Source organism: Silurus aristotelis, assembly GCF_946808225.1.
Source record: "Silurus aristotelis genome assembly, chromosome: 21".
Lineage (NCBI taxonomy): Eukaryota > Metazoa > Chordata > Actinopteri > Siluriformes > Siluridae > Silurus > Silurus aristotelis.
Window position 1 is genome coordinate 18,146,199 of NC_139594.1, and position 21,107 is coordinate 18,167,305.

The 21,107-nt window shown below is 39.0% G+C and overlaps 1 protein-coding gene across 16 annotated transcripts in view; it reads right to left on the reverse strand.

The window, feature by feature from the left end:
- Positions 1–21,107, reverse strand: part of ptk2aa (protein tyrosine kinase 2aa) — a 128,046-nt gene that overhangs the window by 78,400 nt on the left and 28,539 nt on the right. For 12 of the 16 annotated variants that reach the window (XM_083523507.1, XM_083523524.1, XM_083523515.1 and 9 more), the window contains exon 2: positions 16,801–16,827. In XM_083523507.1, coding sequence (XP_083379633.1) covers positions 16,801–16,827 — 27 coding nt within the window. Of the gene's footprint in view, positions 1–5,239; positions 5,669–16,800; positions 16,828–21,107 lie in introns of those variants that run through there. The other 4 variants (XM_083523514.1, XM_083523511.1, XM_083523506.1 and 1 more) reach the window with 1 other exon arrangement.

The following is a 21,107-nucleotide window of genomic DNA, read 5'->3' on the forward strand; positions in this document are numbered from 1 at the left end:
CTCTGCTCAACTAGATGTGGATTTGAAGGTGCGTTCCCAGCTGGCCACGCCCACTCGCTGTCATAAAGACGCCCATACACAATTTCTCACATTTCCAAATTCCTGAAAACCATTTGAATTTTTTATTTTATTTTTTTTTTGGACAAAAAAGTGAGTGTATTGTTACTGCCTGTTTCACAATAAATTAAACCTTGTGAAGCCTCTAAATTGCACTGGAAAGGATAAATCCTAGCACAACATGCAACTCCATTTGCTTTCTTTGCTGGTACACTTTCCCCATGCTGACACATCCAGTGCTGAAGAACGCGAGATAAACAACCATCGCAGCACACAAGAGTGTTATTAATACCACGGACGCTCACAGTGTGAGGCAGGAAGCTGTATAACAGATCCTGCCAAAAAAAAAAAAGTGAATGTGGTGACATCAGGAACAGTCGAAGGCTGAAAACAAAAGAAAATATGGGGGGCAGGTGAAAGCCTTGGTGGCTGCAGGGCTGAGAAAAAGCTGTCCTGTACAGTGATAAGGATTAACTGGATCTGGACACATCCGTTTCATTAGCGGGAGCAAACAGGAAGACAGAACAGCGGAAAAGACTTGACAGATGAAGTGGCCGTTATTATCAGTGAAGTCCACTGGCTTCAAGCTTAGTGCTTTAGACTAATTATCAAGCTCAGAGTATGACATTTAAAACCTGCGCACGAAAAATCATTGCCAGCGGCCAGATGCGGTAATAAAATTACGATCGTATATAACGGCAAGGGTCAAGTTTATACGGAGATTAAAACATCGGAAGTCTAGAGTGGTCCATCAGTCTTACGAGGTGGTATGAAAAAGGTTTGACTCTAGTTTTGTAACACGCCAACAGATGGCAGCACAAGGCTGCATGCACAGTCACAGGGAGCACCGACCTTCATAAGTAAGTGTGGCAAAAGACGCCGTCCTGTGTACATCGGGAGCCGTGCAACTGGTGCTGTTCTGACCGTGTGCTTTATTTCATCATGGACTGCAAGTTATAAAGTGCAAACGTGGTTGAAACTGAGCAAATCTTCCACAGAGGTGTTTGGCATGACATAAGTTTGACATACGGCGATGCTGCAGCAAGTTTACCCAACTGGGCTGTTGGGATGGAAGGGTCTTGCTGAAGGGCCCAGCAGTAGCAGCTTGGTGGCGCTGGGATCCAAACTTACGACCTTCTATTCACAAGTCCAACATCTATTTTTATTACTGAATGTTCATAATTCATAAAACCGATCATAGATTATATTACATATAAAACCTCGAAATGGTGACTATTTGGACCGTGTCCCAAACAGTGAGATGCCTGAATGCTATCAGAATTGCAGTGAGATTCTTCTGTGTGGTGCAGCACAGCCACATCATGAAAACTTCTTCCACATGTCGCCTACGAGGTCTATATTCTTCCTAATATGGCTCGCAAGTGAAAACAAACCCACCAAAAGACCAACCTCCCCACCCGCACGGAGAAACAAAAGGGAAAAAATTTGACTATTCTCAGGACCCTTATTTACACTGCGGAGCTACCGTGTGTGTGTGTGTGTGTGTGTGGGGCAGATGAAGTTCAAAACGCACTGCAGTAGTGCTAATGAGCGGTTCTGCAGCAACACACACCAGTGTACACAAGAGTTACTACTGAACTTGATCTACACACGTACTATTTAAGCAAATCTCCAAAACGTGTCCCGGGTCATGACCGACACACGTCCTCCACCCGGTTCTTCAAACAGATCCGTAGCTGTTCGCTAACAGCAGGAAGCTGCTTAAATATTCATAAAATGCCTCTAAGATACTTCGGAGATTAAAGAGTGCCCCCCTCGAGGACCGTTTCTTACAGAAGAACAAACGATCACGGCGTTACTGATAATAACCTAATGCTTTCATGTATATACTCTGCCTCAGGCTGAGCAGATGGAGAGAAACACAATTAACGTGTGATTACTGTAGCATGTTTAACAACAATCATCACAAAGCAGCTTTACCAATCCCCGGATATAGACTTCGCTCCGTAATACGGTGCCGGAATTAAGGGTGAGGAACATCTCGAGGACGCGGATTCCAAAAAAGGAACCTGCGCCAATTACGTGCACCTTCTGACTCCTAATGCAGAGTTTTTTTAGTGAATTTTGGATCGTCGTAATGAATCATTGAAACAAACAAATCACTGTACCAGGAATATATGGTACAAATTTCCATGTTTTTATTGAAGCTTAAATAAAACAAATAAAATAAATAGGACACTTTGTTCAATATGACTGTTATATTGCTGGACTTTTGCATTCAAACCTCAGGCTAGAGATCATGTATTAAAAGAAACGTGGGTATGGTTTTGTCATATCACCTAATCACATTTTTAAATATTTACACCATTTTTATCCAAGTGGTGTCCTACCTGAACCAACACAATGAACACAATAAGGATGAATGTAATTACTAAAGCGAACACAATTCAACACGTCTCCTTTCACTGTAGCCACAACTGCACCGCCCGCATACATCATCTCCAGCAGAAGTCAGTCTTGTAACCATCCTTGTAAGCGTATCTGCGACAGAAACGGTTTCTTCTCCGCCGTTGTGGAATGAAAAAAAAACAAACAGCCAAATCCACATGAATATATTTGAGCATGTGCAGTTTGCTACAGATGCGGTTTGTGAGTTCTGATTGGTGCACGCTCTGACCAGACAATCAAAGGAAGCGAAAATAATGCAGACGTGATTGGACGCCTGTAGATGGCCTTGGAGTGACCAAATCTCTTTGCTGATTGGTTAATAAAACAGCTTCAAGCTACATGGTGTTTTTGATATTTAAAAAAAAAAAAAGAAAAAAAAAATTAATTTCCTCTCATGGAATCAGGGAATCATTTCATGCATATTTATAGACAAAAAAAAAAGATGAAACGTTTAAAACTGGTGCACAATATTTTTATATTCCAAATATATAATTCATAATCATAAAGTAAAATTTCTCTAACACGATACTATACTACATACATCCTTTTTTAAGTCCTGGAACAAGCAAATGCAACAAAGCAGCATTTATATTTTTGCTGTGAAACAACAAAACTGCTTCAGAATGAGTCTGGAGTTATTAAGATGAACAGATGACCCCTCAGAGAAACCGAACGCTAACGGAACAAATCCTTGACCCAAACATGCCAAACAACCAGTTTTCAACTGAGTATGACCGAATCTGACAGCACTGACTGCTAATTACTGAGCTTGTCGTGTCATTTCCTACTACCATACGGCTTAAAATATATTTTGAAACGGTAGATCGTAGCAAAATCATGAAATATTACACACAACCAAAAAATATATATATAACGCTGGTGTTTATCTGCCACTGTAAGCCGTAAAGTTACACCAATCTATACATCACAACAAGTCACGCTGACGTCGAGACATCAGGAATAAGCCTTGCGCTACATGAAATTCTCATGATCTAGACCTCGTTACTCGCGCACTTCTACCACGTTTACGCTGAGAGAAGAGAAGATTTAATAAGAGAGAATGTGTGTCAGATTAAGCTGCTTGGTACTGAGGCTGAATCGGTTCGGGGAGATTGATGGGTGCCGAGGCAGCTGCTGATGCAAAACCGGCATGCAGACAAAAGCAGGCCGAGCGAATGCGGAGAGTGACGTCTTTCTCACACACACACACACACACGCACACACACAGCGAATTTCCCTACACTTTGCTTTTCAGCGTAATGGTCTGTGTCTGTGGGACGTTCCTCCACAGGAGAAGCACACTTTTATTTTAAGGCACTCCTGAAACAAACAAAAGACCTTCTCCATCATGGATTGCATTATCACAGTGTATTGAATTAGATTTTGATGATGTAATGGAGAACAATATGATGCTGTGCAATTCAATATAATCAATCTTACTCATGTGCCTTAGGACTTCCAACGTCTCCTTTTTCACAAAAAGGAACTTTATAGTGTCAAAAAAAAACTTTCCCGTTGTGTCTGCAGGAAGTTACAGCTCTACTTCTGCCATGTTAATCTGTATTGTATGGGACTCTCAGGACACGTCTCGGTCTCCTATGCTGCAGCGATGCTGAGAGAATGTGCTCGAGAAAAAAAAACGATCCACGTATCAAATATTGCTCACAAATTATTGTTCACTTTCTTAATAATCAAAGTGTTTGAAAGGTTGAAAGTAGGGGTGCAACAGTTAATCTGTGATCCAGAGCGGTCATGTGTTCACTTCCAAAGCCTCCCAGATCATTCAAATCGCATGTGTAGGGGTATTTCTTTGATAGAAAATAGAAAGTAAATTGTCTCCTCCCCTTTTTTGCGGATCCAAAAAAAACGATCTGTTGCGCCACTAGTTAAAATTTTACATTTGATTTCGTGAAAAACGAGAACCTCAAATCCTTTTATTCGTTGATTTACGAGTGTTTGGTCAACCCCCAAACAATGCAATCAGAGCAAACAAAAAAAACAGAATAAATCCATTCCAAACTATCAAAACTCGGTCCTACATCTAAATACAAGACCAACTAATGATTCAGCAGAGCAACAGGTTACCCATCACTCATCACACAACAGGACTCACATCATCTGAGCGCTTTGTTTTATACTAATGTTTGGAAATCGGATCATTTTAGTGACTTGGATCTTTGAGTCTCGTTCGTCAAAATGAACGAATCTTTTTTTTTTCCCAGTCGATTAGTTCATTTCGTTCCTTTGATCAGAAATAATAAATGTTAAATTTTTAATAAGCAGCTTTACACGTCTACATACACCAATAGTTCTGATTAAAAAAATACGACACTGCAGCTAATTACAAATGATAAACGGAATGAGTAGCTTCGCCTCTCATACCTTCTGGTCCGTGTCGTTAGTTCTTTGGTGATGTGACTTCTTTAATTGTTGTAACAATAATGTCAAGATTCGGACCAAAAAGGGTCTGTTGCAATGTGTAGCGTTTATGGGAGTCACGTGATAAAAGAACGAACAATGTGGACTAGAAGAGACGAGAGATGAACTACTCAATTCTGTGTTCAGAACCTACGTAGATTTTGGGATGCTTTGATGGCGCATGTCCGATAGAAAATGAAAGAATTGCTCTTTGAGGCGACTGAGTCACATTAAAGAGTAGATTATAAATGACCCATCACTATTTTATATTAAAGGTTGTTGAAGCTGTAGAGCAAAAGAGCAGGAGCTGAAGATTTAAAGGAGATTCTCTATGAACACACAGGGAGATGTCTACCTCCAGCCAGGCACATCGGGAATGGAATGCAGTGGTTCATCTCGACCCGCATGCGAGCGGCCGGCCAGCAACCGCTGCTTTTGTACACCCACATAAGAGCCTGGGCCCCGACTCCAGTATTCCTCAGATACGTAGAGTCCAGACGAGAATACAGATCCAGCAAGGAAATTGTGGAAAGAGTGTCCCGGGTGAAGTCGATGATCAAGAACTATTTAGTCTACCGCTGGATCCCAAGTCCAAGTCCAGACCTGAGAACTGACCCTCAACAAAAGTCGGTTTCCAGAACACAGCCTTAAATCACGGAGGAGAAAAGCGAGAGGAACGAGCAAGAGGATATCCTCTGCAGTGCCATGCTGTAAAGGATAAGAAGAAGAAATAGAGAGAGAGATAGAGCCTATGCGGTGTGTATTCCACAGCTTCTCTGAGGCAACTGCAGAGGAGAGAGAGAGAGAGAGAGAGAGAGAGAGAGAGAGAGAGAGAGAGAGAGAGAGAAGGAGGGGTCAGAGGAGCTCAACTGAAGCTCATTAATATGCAAATCTCCCCTCTCATTCCCTATTCAGGCCGTCCCACTGCTGTTTACCAAAACAAACCCGGCCGCAAATCACGCCTGAGCCTGCTCATGGCCTTGCACGTTCCTCTCTGACCAGCAGGGCTTCAGACACAATACACACTCCTCCACCTGCTCGGGGCAGATCACAAAGGCTGCAAAGAATGCAGGTGCTAACAACGTTATTGTTTTCTTTTCGGCTTCTCCCGTTAGGGGTCGCCACAGCGGATCCTCCGCACGTTTGATTTGGCACATGTTTTACGCTGGATGCCCTTCCTAACGCAACCCTCCCCAATTTATCCGGGCTTGGGACCGGCACTAAGAGTGGCTGGGGATGGTTCCCTGACCGGGAATCGAACCCGGGTCGCAGCGGTGGGAGCGCTGCATCTTAACCACTAGACCACCAGGGGACCTGCTAACAACGTTATTAACAGTGTTAATAACTCTCACTTTAGTGCACTTATACAAGTCACTACTATTCTTATCGTGAATAGACAAACCTGATTCAATAATAATAATAACAATAATAATAAAACTTCAACCTTCATTAAACTTGTGCCTTTAAAAAAATAAATAAAATAAAATAAAAAATTTCCCTCAGCAATGTTTGTGGTCATTAAGCAGTCGGTAAGTATCAGAGACACCAGGGTGAAAACTGTCCAGCAGCAGAAATGGTTATAACATGACTGATTTATGGTCAGATGACAATTTGAAAGAAAAATGAAAAAAAAAATTAACAAAAGACAGAAAAGTAAAGTATAAATCTAAGAAAGTATTTAAAGGGGAAAAAAAAAGAAAAAAATGAAAATTAGGAAAGAAATTTAAAAATGAAATAAAATGTGAATATAAAGAAAAATTTAATTAAGAAAGAAAAAAAGAAAGAAAGAAAGGGCACAAAAAACCCCAATTTGTTTTTAATTATCAATAAATAGCTTTCAACATTTTTGTATCTATTAATAAACTACACTAATTAAAGACAAAAAACAAAAGTGGATTTTCAATGATCAAGGCTTATCATATAACAAGTGTGTACCAGGCATGTATTCATTTAAAAGGCATTTTATTAATTAAATAATTAATTTATTTCTATAAAGCTGCTGTGTGATATATATATTTGAAAAAAATGTTCGCATCCTTATATAAATGTTATATGAAGTAGATGAGATAAGTAGTGTGTGTTCAAGTCCCCTAGTGTTTGAGGTCCCGGGAGGGGGAAGGTTGGGGGTGGAACTCAGTAAAAAGCCGATCTCGGTGCTTATCAGCAGGGGATCTCTCTGTGTGTTTGACGTCTATTGAAGAGACAGACAGAGAAGCCGGGAGCACGTTTCAGTCGTGCATTCCTGGAAAGCAGAGATAGCATTAAGCCAAGCCATTCGAGTCTGATACTATTCCTCCGACACGACGGAAATACCAGACCGGCTGGAATCTACTCGGCCCTTCTGTTACCACACACAGAGCGCCGTGTGTCTGACTACAGAGCAATCATGCAATCTGTGTACCTTTCAGCATTCCCCCTTTACTCAGGAAAGCTTCTGAATTACTGAGACAAACAAAAGATTTTCAACGTTTGAATATCGAATGTCCGGCGAGCCGTGCATTTCAGTTTCAGAATTCCAAATTCCATATACTTTTCCACACTGAAATACGCAGAAGTCAGAATCTCCGATGTATGCTGTTCTATCACTAACTAAATGGCCGGAAGGTTGTAGCTACTGTAGTTCATACAAATGAACACCAAACAACGTGTGATGTGCAGAATTTTATTTAAACTGCAATTCTAAAATTATAGAAATTATAGAATTTCTTTTACAAGAAACCTTTAAATCATACAGCAACAGAAGGATTGATCTGGTACAAATTACCAAGACGCTACAAAACAAAACTAAAGTCCGTTCACAGAAACACCTTATGGGTCTTTTTTTTCGAGAATGGCCACATAATCAATCCGCTCTGACAAGTTGCACAAGGTCAGTGCCCCAGATCCTGATATTAACAACTTTTAAGTGTTGACAGACTTATGGAAGGAGCAACTATAGAGGAAGAAAAGAAGACCAATGAAAACGACCCAAACGTACTTGAACAAATTTGCGCGAGCAACACGGGGAAAGTGCAAATTAGCCTGACGAGATTAGGGACTTTCAACAAAACCGCCACAAACAACTTCAGGATATAAAGGAAGAATTGAACGAGTCTGGTAAAAGAACGGAAGAGGGTATAAAATAGAATTGATATACACGGAAAGAAGTGCTGGAAGAGATGCTACGGCTAACAAACTGTTTGGGCACGATTTCTTTCCTGGAGGAATCCTGGATCTAAACCCACCAATGGTCTTCCCTTTTTTATTAGGGCAAATGGTGCAGATGGAAAAGATGAACAATTTCTAGGACGATATGTCTTTAAGTGCATTAGCCCTCCCCTCCCATGGAGTATATTTGTCATCCCTGCTCATTTAAGGGTCGTTATGATGTGACCCCTCACTTGTAAGTCTTGATTTTATTTTCTTTGAATTCTTCTTTATTCGAAAGTTCTGCTTGTTCTTTGTTACGGTGATGTTTATTTCTAATTCGGAAGGGGGAGCTTATCGATGACTGCTGTACGAGTTTGGGTAGAAGGGACCAAAAAGATGGGAGAATGTGTGGAGTGAAAGAAAAAATAATTAGTTTTATAAAGATAATCTGTAACTTAAAGACTCTAAGTTAGATTCTTCGAACTCTTCCGCTCAACTAGCGAACCCACTGAGGGACCAGAGAAACACAATGTTCAAATAAATAGGTTTGATTGATGTATAGAGAGACTTTCATCCAGGACAAAGAGATTAAACATATTATTCATATTTGCTTTAATATCACTTTCTCTAAATTTTGAGATTAAACCGAAAAAAACTTTCCTGAATAAGAGTGATTAGTGAACAACTTATAGTAGAAATAGATCAATATGTTTAGCAGAATGATAATTGATTAGTCCCGCCTACTATATTATGGGATGCATGTAAAGTGTTTTTTAGGGGTAAAGTAATAGCCGTTATGTCTAAATTAAAGAAATGTAGACTTGAAAAACCTCACATGCTTACAAAGAGCTTAAATAAATTGGAAAATTAGAAAGATTCTAAAACAAATTTGTCCCAGGAAATAAAAAAAAAAACAAACTGAAACATAGTTGGTTTACTTCCATACACATGACTAATGTTCTTAAGGCTGGAGGCAAAGCGATTAAGTTATTGGCCAGAATGTTACGCGAGCAAGCGGCAGCCACGGCGATACACGACCTGATATCGAAACATATTTCATGAGTGTTTAAAAAACAATGATAAAAATCTGTATACACAATCACAAGACTGTAGATCCTGTTCAGATTCTTTTCTCACTCCTTCAAAACTCCCTTTGGTGAGTGACACCTGGAGATGCGAATTTAACTGCAGATATAACTGAAGAGGAAATAAATAAATAAAGCAATTTCCAGGCTTAAAACAAATAAACCACCAGGTCCAGATATATATAGATATATATATTCGATTTATCCCACTTATCCTTTTTTTTATTGCCAGCATTTAATTATGTTTTACGCGACGGTGATTTGGCGCCCTCGTGGCGAGAAGCCGTTTTTTCTGTGATTCGGAAAGAGGGGAAAAATATACCAGACTGGACGGCTTATAGACCAATCTCCGTCCTGAATATGGATTAGAAAAGCTATTTCTCTCAGTCCTGGCTAAAAGGCTTGACGTGATAATGCCTGAACTAATTAACTCAGACTAATCTGGTTTCGATCGGAGTGGACAAACGCAACACAACATTAAACAGACTCTCCATGCTATCAGTCATATCCAAGAGTCTAATTTACACGCTGTCCTCCTACGCCTTGATGCCAAAGAGGCTTTTAATTTAGTCAGGTGGCGTTTTCTTGAGAGTACACTTACAAAATACTCAAAGTAATTCAACACTGGAGAGGGGCTCTAAACGGGGGTGCCCTCTGTCACCTCTCCTCTTCGCATTGTTTATTGAACCCCTTGAGCAGTAGATCAGGCAAAATTCCAAAATAAAAACTATTAACATCGAAGATGACGAGCACAAAATAGCACCATTTGCTGACGACACATTAGTTCATTTAAAGGAGCCAACGGAGTGGTTGGTTGAACTTTTCAAAACATTACAAACTTTCGGACTTTCTTCAGGATTTTAATTAAATATTTTGAAAAACGCAAGTACTGACCTTTAAAAATAATTACAAATAAATAAATCATGCCTTAAAAGGGATCTTAAATATGTAGAAATGCTCAATTATGGCCCCAATCAATAAATATTTATTTTTTAAATAGAATTAGACTTCGCAAGATGGATCGTTTTATAGTTTTTTTAAACATGGGATCTAGGATAGATTTAGTTAAGCAAAACATAATTCTGAGATTACTCTATCTATTCCAGTCTTTTCCTGTCACCCCTGTCCAAAAAGCAATTTTTGGTGTGGGATAAACTGATTTCCAGAGTCATAAGGCAAGGGAAGAAATCAAGGGTAAAATTTTAAACCCTGAGTAAAGAAAAAGGAGGGGTGGGTGGCACTTCCATGTTTGCAAAAGTATTACTGGGCAGCACAGTTGAGATGAATAGTTGGTTGGTCCAATCGAGAGTATCAAGCGAAATCAAGGAAGGACAGAGCGATTGGTTGGTTTGTAGAGATTCCTGCAAGATACAAGCATCGAAAATGTAATCAAAACATACCCCCTGTCCTCTACACTTGCCTCTTTAAAAAAAAAAAACTACCTGCATGTCTTCCTTCACCACTTCTATAAACCTCCTCCTTGGCCTTCCACTTTTCCTCCTTCCTGGTAACTCCATGCTCAGCATTCTCCTACAGATATACCGCATGTCCCTCCTCTGCACAAACCATCTCAATCTCGTCTCTCTTACTTTGTCACCAAAACGTCCTACATGCACTGTCCCTCTAATAAACGCATTTTTAATCCTCTCCATCCTAGTCACTTCCAACAAAAACCTCAACATCCAGACTCCTGTCTGACCTTGTCCATCACCACTGCAAACAGAAAAGGGCTCAGAGCCGATCCTTGATGCAGTCCAACCTCCACCCTTCACTGCGGTCACACTGTCCTCATACATGTCCTGCACCACCCTCACATACTTCTCTGACACACCTGAGTTCCTCATACAATACCACACCTCCTCTCTCCACCCTGTCGTACGCTTTCTCTAAATCCACAAATACACAATGCAATTCCTTCTGACCTTCTCTATACTTCTCCATCCACATTCTCAAAGCAAATAATGTGTCTGTGGTGCTCTTCCTCTGCATGAAACCATACACGGATTGTCACAGATGGTCACCTCTTCTCTCAGCCTGGCTTCCACTACTCTTTCCCATAACTTCATGGTGTGACTGATCAACTTAATTCCCCTGTAGTTACTGCAGGTCTGCACATCTTCCTTATTCTTAAAGATCAGTACCATCACACTCATTCTCCATTCCTCAGGCATCTTCTCACCTTCCAAAATCTTGGATAAAAACTCTTTAGATATCTTCAGATCATTTCTATCAGAAAAGTAAAATGACTGATGGAGAACTAAGAGTGCTTTAGTTCAAAGATTCTCCTCAGCTTACAAAGCTGGACCAATGTCAAAGACTAATAGTAAATTATATAGAGCATTGATGGATTAAGCAGGAGATTCATCTCTGTAAATTAGGGAGAGATGGGAGAAATAAAGTGGTATCATGTCAAATAAAGATTGGGAAAATATTTGTAAACTACAACAGGCAAGTTTTCTGTTCCTCATATTGAAGAGATTTTTGCTGGAGAAACAGAATAATACATTTCTAGGCAACTCAAATTGTTGGAGACGTTGCGGCATATTTTTCATATTTCACATATTTTGAGGATGCCCGGAAATCAGGAGTTTTGGGAAAGATATACATAATGTATTAGAAAAGTTTTTGAGGCAAGTTGTCAAAGGTTCCTGGAAAAGAAGGATCAAATATATGTATAGAATAATCAAGTGAAAAGCCATCACTAGGTGCTGGTATAATCCTAATCCACCTCAAATACAGGATTTGATAGACGTTGTAAAAAGTATATTTACTATGGAGAAAGTTACAATGTGTGTGAATGACCAAAAAGGCACATTTGTTGACTTGAGTAAATAACTCCTATTTAACCAACATTATTTTTTGTTATAAAACCGGTTTTATGTTTATTTATAGAGATTGCATTGATATCCACTTTCTTTTGTAACTAGTTTTGGTATAAACGGAAGATAATTTAAAGAGATTTATCGATCTGTTATTGTCATGAAGATCTTGCCAGGGGTTTTTTTGTTTGAATGCTTTTTCTTTCCCCTGATTAGGAAGCATATCTAAGTTGGAAATCTTGTCAAAGTGACAAATGTCAAACAGATGTGATCTCTTTGCAAAAAAAATAAAATAAATAAACCCTAAAAAAAGAAGAAAAATGCTTTTTGTCTTTTTTTCATGTCCACACTAAAACCTTTTGTTTAGTTTGAAAACGTGGATTTTTCCTCCCTTTTTCAAATGTATCCGGATTGGTCTAGACATGGCCTAAATAAGTTAATTAATAAATATAATTTAAATATTAACATATTAAAAAATTCTTTATTTTTATATTTTAGAAAAACCGAATAGGGCAATAGTATGGAGAAACCTATTCAAAAAGGTTCACAAGATCAGTATAACGCCTGCTGGAGGGAGGATGAGGAAATGGATGGATGTTCTCCTGAAACTATTCACATGAACAGTGGGGTAACAGATCTCTCACACAAAAGGATTCAGGCTAAAAAGGAAAAGGTTTAAGGCAGAAAATGTGGACTCCCCTTTCTTATATAAACCCTCATGTCCAGCCCACTGTTGACTTCACACAAAAGCCTTTCACAACCAAACGACCGCATTTCCGTCACCAGAGCCGACGGCAGATTGACGGTGCCGAAACGCGCAGAGAGAATAAATCCGGTGAATAAACCCGCAAGCAGAAGGTGGAATCACCACAGCTGGAGCGGCCTCATTAAGTCAGTGTCCCTATTGTGAGAGAAAAACCCCAGGGGAGGTAAAGAACAGTGGCCATATATTGTCGAGAAGAAAAACAGACAGCAGAAAGACAGAACATATGGCAGATAGCATTAGACGGGATGACAATCAAATCTAAAGGAAGTGCCTGCAATGGACACTTTCGAATTAGAACCAGAGCTGTTTTCACAGAGCAGATGTCCGAGCCGCTTCCTTTAGCGCTCAGAACCTGCTATTTCACTTCCTCTTCCTCATCCTCTCTAATAGCTGCAGGTCAACGCGGCTAAAGCGTGTGCTCCGCTATGTTTTAACGTTTCTACAACTTTACCATAGAAAAGCACTGCTTCCAAATAGCAGTCATGCCAGAACTATTGCATTTAGATCTACAAGGCGTGCACGACATTATCTGGAAGTTCATGCACCTTAATATTCGCTTTAAAGTAGCCTAATTTCGAATTAGAATAATTTAGAATCTAAGAAACTAGAATCATCATTCCAGATCGACCACATTTACATCTACACAGAACGCACCGCATTAGCAAATGCTCTGCTCGCAAAGCCTGCACCGTTCCTTAACGGTTCTTGAGGAAGTTCATGCACCTCGAAATTAACCTGTGAGCTAGATTAAGTTCCAAACATCTTTCAGAATCGGAGAAATTGGAACCATCGTGCCAGACGGATTGCATTTACATCTACAAGGAGTTCAGCGCATGAGAATGTGTTCTGCTCAACAAAGCTGCCATGGTTTCTTAACGGTTCTTCAGGTAGTTCCGGACTTCTTGATAATGACAGAAGCAGAAAATAAACCGAATAATATCCGGGCGTTTGATAAAGTACGTAGAGAATGAACACGAATAATGAAACCATTTCCCCAAATTTCAAATTCATTCCCATAAATTCCTGGTAAGTTTCCAACTTGGAATATTTTCCTCAAATTCCCCAGATGAGGATCCCGTGGAAAGATTCCAGAAATTTACTGAGAATGTTCCGCCCCTTTGCAACCCTAATTACAATCCAGAACAGTGGTGTTCCAATCAAACGTACACAGAACTGCAGAATCCCTACATCTGGGCCGTTCGGCGTGGCGTCGGCATCCGGGGCGACACTAATGACTGTGCAAAAACCACACGCAATAAAGTGTAACGCTGAACCGAAACAAATAAGGCATAAACAAATAAACAGGACGAGCACATTCAGAAACAGTCATATATAATAATAGCTGTGTGACAGAGGGAAGAGTAATTGCTCTGCTGTCTACTGACTCTATGGGGCACCAAGTGCTTCATTAAAAGTGGCAACTCGCAGTAATTACAGCGGCCTTTGAGCTCCACATCCAGAGAAATTACACTACATTAGTGGGTTGAGGGATTTTAGAAATAGAGCTTTTCATAAGCATCCTGAGCTTCTTTATTAAATGTCGAAATTAACGACAACACGACGACAAACCGCGACCGAAACTAATAAGCGGCTGAGCAGAATTCAGATAACTGGGTTTTTAATAACAGCTTGAAAAGTTTTCGTCTGGAAGCACGCCAAATTGCAGGTAAAAAAAACAAAAAAAAAAAACATTAAGATTTGTGTTTCCTGCATGTTCCATAGCACGAAATAAAGTATTTAAAATTGTTTCATAGACCTGATTTAATTTTCTGGATCAAAATATATGATGTAAAGAAAAAGATCACTAACAATATCACTCCCTTTTCTTCTTCTTCTATCGACATTTCTGACGAGCGTATGCGCAGTAAAAAGAAATGCAATGTGTATATGCATCTATTTGCACATACTGGTATGTACAGATGCGTGTACAGAGGTAGACGTACTTGTGTTTATATTAGGGCTGTCAAAATGAACGTGTGTTGATGCAAATTCATTGTAATGGCACTCATTTTATTAACGAGATAAGTAATTAATGCAGCGTGCATTTCTGTTGGACCATATTTACTAAAAACTAAATCAATAAAAAAATGTTAAACCTTCAACGCCCGTTCTTTACTCCGATATAAAGAATGATTTTTTTTATATAATTATATATTAATTTTATTTATATTAAAACATTCATTTTAATCACTAAACATTTGGTCATGTAAATCCGGCAATTAAAACCGTCCGTGTGGAAACATAGCAAAAATTCAGTTTCTTGTACTGATGTTTTACGTAATTTAAAAAACACCATAATTGCTTTAATAACTGATTCCTAATAACTTTAGACGGGTATTTTATCTTAGTGCTCCATGTTGAGTTTGGTTTCACTACTAATAATAATCCATTTGCAGTTAAAGGTACATTAAGAACAAATAAAACGTGCGATTGAGTTGCGATTAATCACGAGTCAACAATATTTTTAATTGATTGACAGCCCTATTTTAAATGTAAGTGTATTCAGTTATATAATGTCTGGATGTACATTTGATGGAAATTTAACTTCTCTTTTTTGCACGGCCCTTAACCTTCAACAGCTCATGTGTAAAATAGGTCACTCTGGATATGCCTCAGATGTAAAATGTGAGTGTACACTCAGACGCACAGATATTCAGGCTCGTGTTCAAAAACACATTCGAGTACATACTCGTTTCATTTGGGACTTTCAGTGTAGGTCGATATCTGTGATCCAATGGCATCTTTGCCATCGTGTGCTTTAAACCCATCTTAAACCTTACAACTTAGTTCACCGCTCCAGATTGCCAGCTTGTGAGACAGTCCCGAGTCAGAAAGACAAAAAGAAATCTGAATATTCATAAACTGAATTGAATTTATAGCAAGGACACTGATTACAATATCTAGCTTTCCCTTTACCGTACCATAAAAATACTAAATAGGTATGAACAAAAATACGTGTCCCAAGCGCATCGTACTCAAAAAGACTTGAGGCTGTAATTGGCACCGAAGGTGCTTCAACAAAATATTGCACAAAGGCTGTGAATCTGAAAAAACTAGCATATCATTAAAAAGTAGATTTGAGTAATTTAATACAAAAAGTGAAACTGGTATATTATATAGATTAAATCACACAAAGACTGATATAATTCACGTGTTTATTTTTTTTTATGATGATTATGGCTTACAGCTGATGAATCCCCAAAATTCAGTATCTCAGAAAATATATGTAAATAAATTGTGAAAAGGTTTAATATTGGAGACTCATGGTGTCTCACTCTAATCAGCTCATTAAATCCAAACACCTGCAAAGATTTCCTGAGCCTTTAAATTCAGGCTACACAATCACAGGGGAAGACTGCTGACTCAACAGTTGTTTAGAAGACGATCATTGACACCCTGCACATGGAGGGTAAGACACAAAAGGTCATTGCTGAAAAAGCTGCTGTTCACAGTGTGCTGTATCCAGGCACATTCGTGGAAAGTTGAATGGAAGGCAAAAATGTGGTAGAAAAAAAACCAAGAAGATTCATTGGACTGACGCATTCCTTGAGTCGAGCCACTTTTGAACCAGAGACATCAAAAGGTGTCTTCATCGTCACAATTAAAATAAACAAATAAACACTTGAAATGTATCAGTGTGTGTGTGTGTGTGTGTGTGTGTGTGTGTGATGAATCTATATAATATACCAGTTTCACTTTTTATATTGAATCACTCAAAAAGTTTTTATTGATATTCTAATTTATTTAGATGCACCTGTATGCACATGCAATTTATTATTATTTTTTATTTGTTATAAATCACCTTCTCCTTGCGTTTTATTATGATTTTTTTTTTTTACTTGAGATTTTTTTAGACCAGTAACGTGTACTTAAGTAAAATATCATTGTAGTGAAAGTATTTTCACTTGAGTGAATACTTTAATAATCGTGAATCTACAGGAGCGCACTGGTTTATTTTTTGTGACCACCTGGATCCTGCATTCAAATGTTTATGGAGCTTTTTATCTTGTTTTCTGATTTTGCAGTGGTGTATTTCATACAGGGATGAGACATGACTAATATGTTGCTGGGAAAACTCTATTGGGGGAGAGGGTTTGGGGAGGGAGGATCCACTCACCTGTGTAATAGGAAATTCTTGAAATATCTGTAGAGAGACAGAGAAAAAGAAAAAGGTTCAGTAAGACAGTTAATTCATGTTAATGCATGTTTGGCACAGGCATTTGGTAGCATGTGGTTTTGTGGGTCAGCTGTAATCTACGGGGGGAGCCTAAAGCCAGACTGGCCTGGAAACACAGCATCCCCCCTGCATCAATCTGGGACACCCTTAGCCATTCCTCTTATTGGTTACAGCAAAATCAGGTGTAGGGCTGAAACGATCCCTTGAAAAAATTTTAATACAATAAAGCATAGAGGCAAATTATTTGAGTTTCCAAAGCTTGGGATCATTTTAAACTAAAAGAAAACACACCACAGTGCATTTGGATTTATATAAATTTTATATTATATATATATATATACAGTACAGACCAAAAGTTTGGACACACCTTCTCATTCAAAGAGTTTTCTTTATTTTCATGACTATGAAAATTGTAGCGTCACACTGAAGGCATCAAAACTATGAATGAACACATGTGGAATTATATATGGAATTATATACATAACAAAAAAGTGAACTGAAAATATGTCATATTGTAGGTTCTTCAAAGTAGTCATCAAGAGAATACCAAGAGTGTGCAAAGCAGTAATCTAAGCAAAAGGTGGCTACTTTGAAGAACCTACAATATGACATATTCAGTTGTTTCACACTTTTTTGTTCCACATGTGTTCATTCATAGTTTTGATGCCTTCAGTGTGAATCTACAATTTTCATAGTCATGAAAATAAAGAAAACTCTTTGAATGAGAAGGTGTGTCCAAACTTTTGGTCTGTACTGTATGTATGTATGTATGTGTATGTGTATATATATATATATATATATATATATAATATTTAATTTTTTTTTTTGTCATTTTAAATTCATAAAAAAAATAAAAACATTTTATCTATTTGTATTTGCAATTATTATGTAATTAAATGCACTAAATGTGTTTAGTTTTCACAGATTTGCAATTTCTGCCAAAAAAAAAAGTAAAACAAAACGTCTTATTTTCTCTTCTAGATTTAGTGTTGCTCTTAATTGAAGAGACAGTACCCGATTAATCGATGTAATAATCTCAAATCACTGAAATAATTGACAGCTGCAGCTCTAATCGAATGTAAAGCTTCTGATTACACAGTGGAATAAAAATAAAAAAATACAAATAAAACAGTACTGTATATGGTACCACACCTTGTCAAAGAGTCTAAATTGCACTCATGCACAGGTCTCAAGTTACGCAAAAAGCCCCAATAACAATTGAGCACGTAGTAAACACAGTGAGTGATAAAGCAGATGGTAACGAGCTTTATTCTGTGTAGGTATGAAAAACAGAAGTGTACAATTGTGGAAGAGTGTGTGCTTGTGTGTGTGCGTGCATACACAGAAAACGCTTACACACATCCATACAGCAACCTCAATAACAGAAATATATATATATAAAATTCTGATTGGTGGATTGCTGCGTGTTTGAGCAGTTAAGTTTTAATCCGCTCATAAATAAAAAAGAACGACTGATTTTGTGAAAGTGAATAAGTGTGAAAAAGTGGACTGTGGGATGGACTGTGGAAACTGAGGCTTTCAAAAAGGGACGACGCATTTCCAGTCATTGACAACATTTCTGAGAGCTGGGAAGTAAATACACGGTGGGCGGAAAATGTTTCGCTCATGCGCAGTACAGGGACGTAAACTTTAGGGAAACGACTGAAAACTAAAGTGTGGACGAGGAACGTGTTAGACCCAAAAAAAAAAAACGCAGTTTCAATTCAATTTATCCGGATCAGTGTAGATGTAGACCAAGTTCAGCTCCCTGAGACAGGTCAGGACTCTTCACAGATGGAACAGTCAGGCTTGTTTCCTAAAACCTGCTATCCATCACACGGAGCACTAAAGCACCACATAACAGCGGCTGAAACCTACATTATGGGGCCTCAATTATTTATCGAGGAGGCTTCATTGTGCGTCAGACTTCTTTATTAGGGTCTGATATGAAGGCTTAATGGAAGGCAGGGTCATGTTTAAACTTAACCCCACTTACACCATGCATGCTGTAAAGCAATAAATGTACTGATCGTGTTATTGAACAGCTGGAAACACAAAAGCTGGGATTATAGGGAGCGAGTTCACCAAACAAAGCCTGTAGGTCAGGTGTGTGACCAACATCTCTTTAGTTCCCTATTTTAGCATTCAGAATTCTTTCCAGCCAATCAATGATCAGGCTTGCAAAATTCCAGGAATTTTGATAACGGGAAACTTTCCATGGGCATTGATGGGAATAAACTGGGAATTGCAGGTAAGCCAATAACCGGAAACTTGTGGTGGGGGGGGGGGGGGGACTTGCAGGATAATTCTGGTTAAAACATTTGTTCAGTTGAATTTTACCGTGCACATTCATCAATCCCACGCTCACAGCACACTCACTGCAGAATATCTAGAACTGTTCACAAAATCACAAAAGTAATTATTTATTATTAATTATTTTAATCAGTATTAGTTTGCATGCGTGTCGGCCTAGGACCAAACAAAATCATTATATTCATGTTTGTTAATAATATTTATATACATTTCCCCAAATCTAATCATCAATTCCTATAAATTTCTGGTAAGTTTTAAACTTGGAATATTTTTAAATCCCCAGCTGACGTTTCCTTGGAAAGTTTCCGGAAAGTTGCAGCCCCTTCACAACCCTACTAATGATTCCAGCTTGTTAAAAGGAATTCATATAAAAGACCAAAGAATCAATATATTATGCCACTTGAATGAACCATGTGAATGTGACTATCCAGAGATCCCTGGATTATCCTCACTATTACATCCTAAAGGGTCTTCGACCCCTACGATGGTCTTCATTAATAAACATCTATTACTAACACTGTCGTCTGCTGCACGGCCGAGACGTGATATTTAATAGACTGATCACCGCTCTCCGAGTGTGAACTCTGACCTCTGGCACTCGGATTGGCAAATATATCAAATCAGTGAAAACGAGGGTGCTGACTGGAGGTCAGATCAACACCCTGCCCTTCTGTTTGCCTCCCAGAAATCTATCAGGCTGAAACCCAAAAACACCTGCTTCACAGTCTGTCAGCAAGAGACCTCTTTTCTGGTTACCTTTGACCTCTATTCAATCCACGCAGAAAGATGTACAGCCGGGCGAGGAGGAAGTGTTAAAGCAAGATGAATAAAACCAAGATGAAAACTGAATATGGGTTTTTCTTCTGACTTGATGCTCAGGATTAATAAATGAATTAAATCTACAAATCTGTAATACGCTTACAGTTCAAGCCCCAGTATTGCCAAGCTGACACTCTTGGGGCCCTTGAGCAAGACCCTTAAGCCGCTGTGCTCCTGCTTCATGGCTGCTGCTGCGCTTTGATCCTCACTTTCTAACATCGCTAGGTGTACATTGCATTGAAGTACAAAAATCTGAGGCCACACTAAAACTCTGAATTTGGTCTACAGTGATGGAAAGCGATGTCCATCTTTTTTATTCCATTTGGATTCCTTTCTACCAGGCAGCTCTCCTCTATCATACAACACATTCCAACCAATGAGAAAGGCGGCTAGCAGCATCACAGGGGAACACCTGGAGGATGGATTTGGACTGTTACTGATCTACAATGTGTACTACAATGGAACAAGGACCATGGGTTGCATTTAAGCACCCCTCACTGTACACCTCAACAAGAATACTGTAATAAATTAATCAACGGACATTCGGTGGTGATGGGTTTCCTTTTGAGTCTGGTTTCTATCGAGGTTTCTTCCTTAGGGAGTTTTTCCTCCTCACCCAAGTCGCCACGGCTCGCCTGGCCAATGTAAGGTTGTGGTACGTTCAGGATTCAAACTTGTGATCGATTGGATAGATGAGACACGTGATTTCTGCTGTGCCAGTCATGGGACGTGAGGCTGTTCAACCCCTAATCTTCTTCCAATGTCCAACACAGCTGGGACTGCACAAAAACCATGAGTTCAACTAATGGTTAAGGCTCTGGGTTATTAAAGGCTCTGGGTTTCTTAGGTGAGACACAATTCTTTTTCCTGTTTTGCCTATGACACCTTGCATGGCTATTAAACCATATAAAATATAAACCTGGTATTACAACTGACATAAATTAATGAATTCTTTGTTTCAATCAATCAACTTGTGCCTATTTCTGGCTCAAACATCTTCACCCATCTGCTCTCGCAAAAGGGTGCTTTATGCCTATTTAGAGAAGCGCAGCAACAGCTTCTCATTAAAAGACACCACGTCACATACATTTAGTAACAGCAGCAGCAGTGGCAGC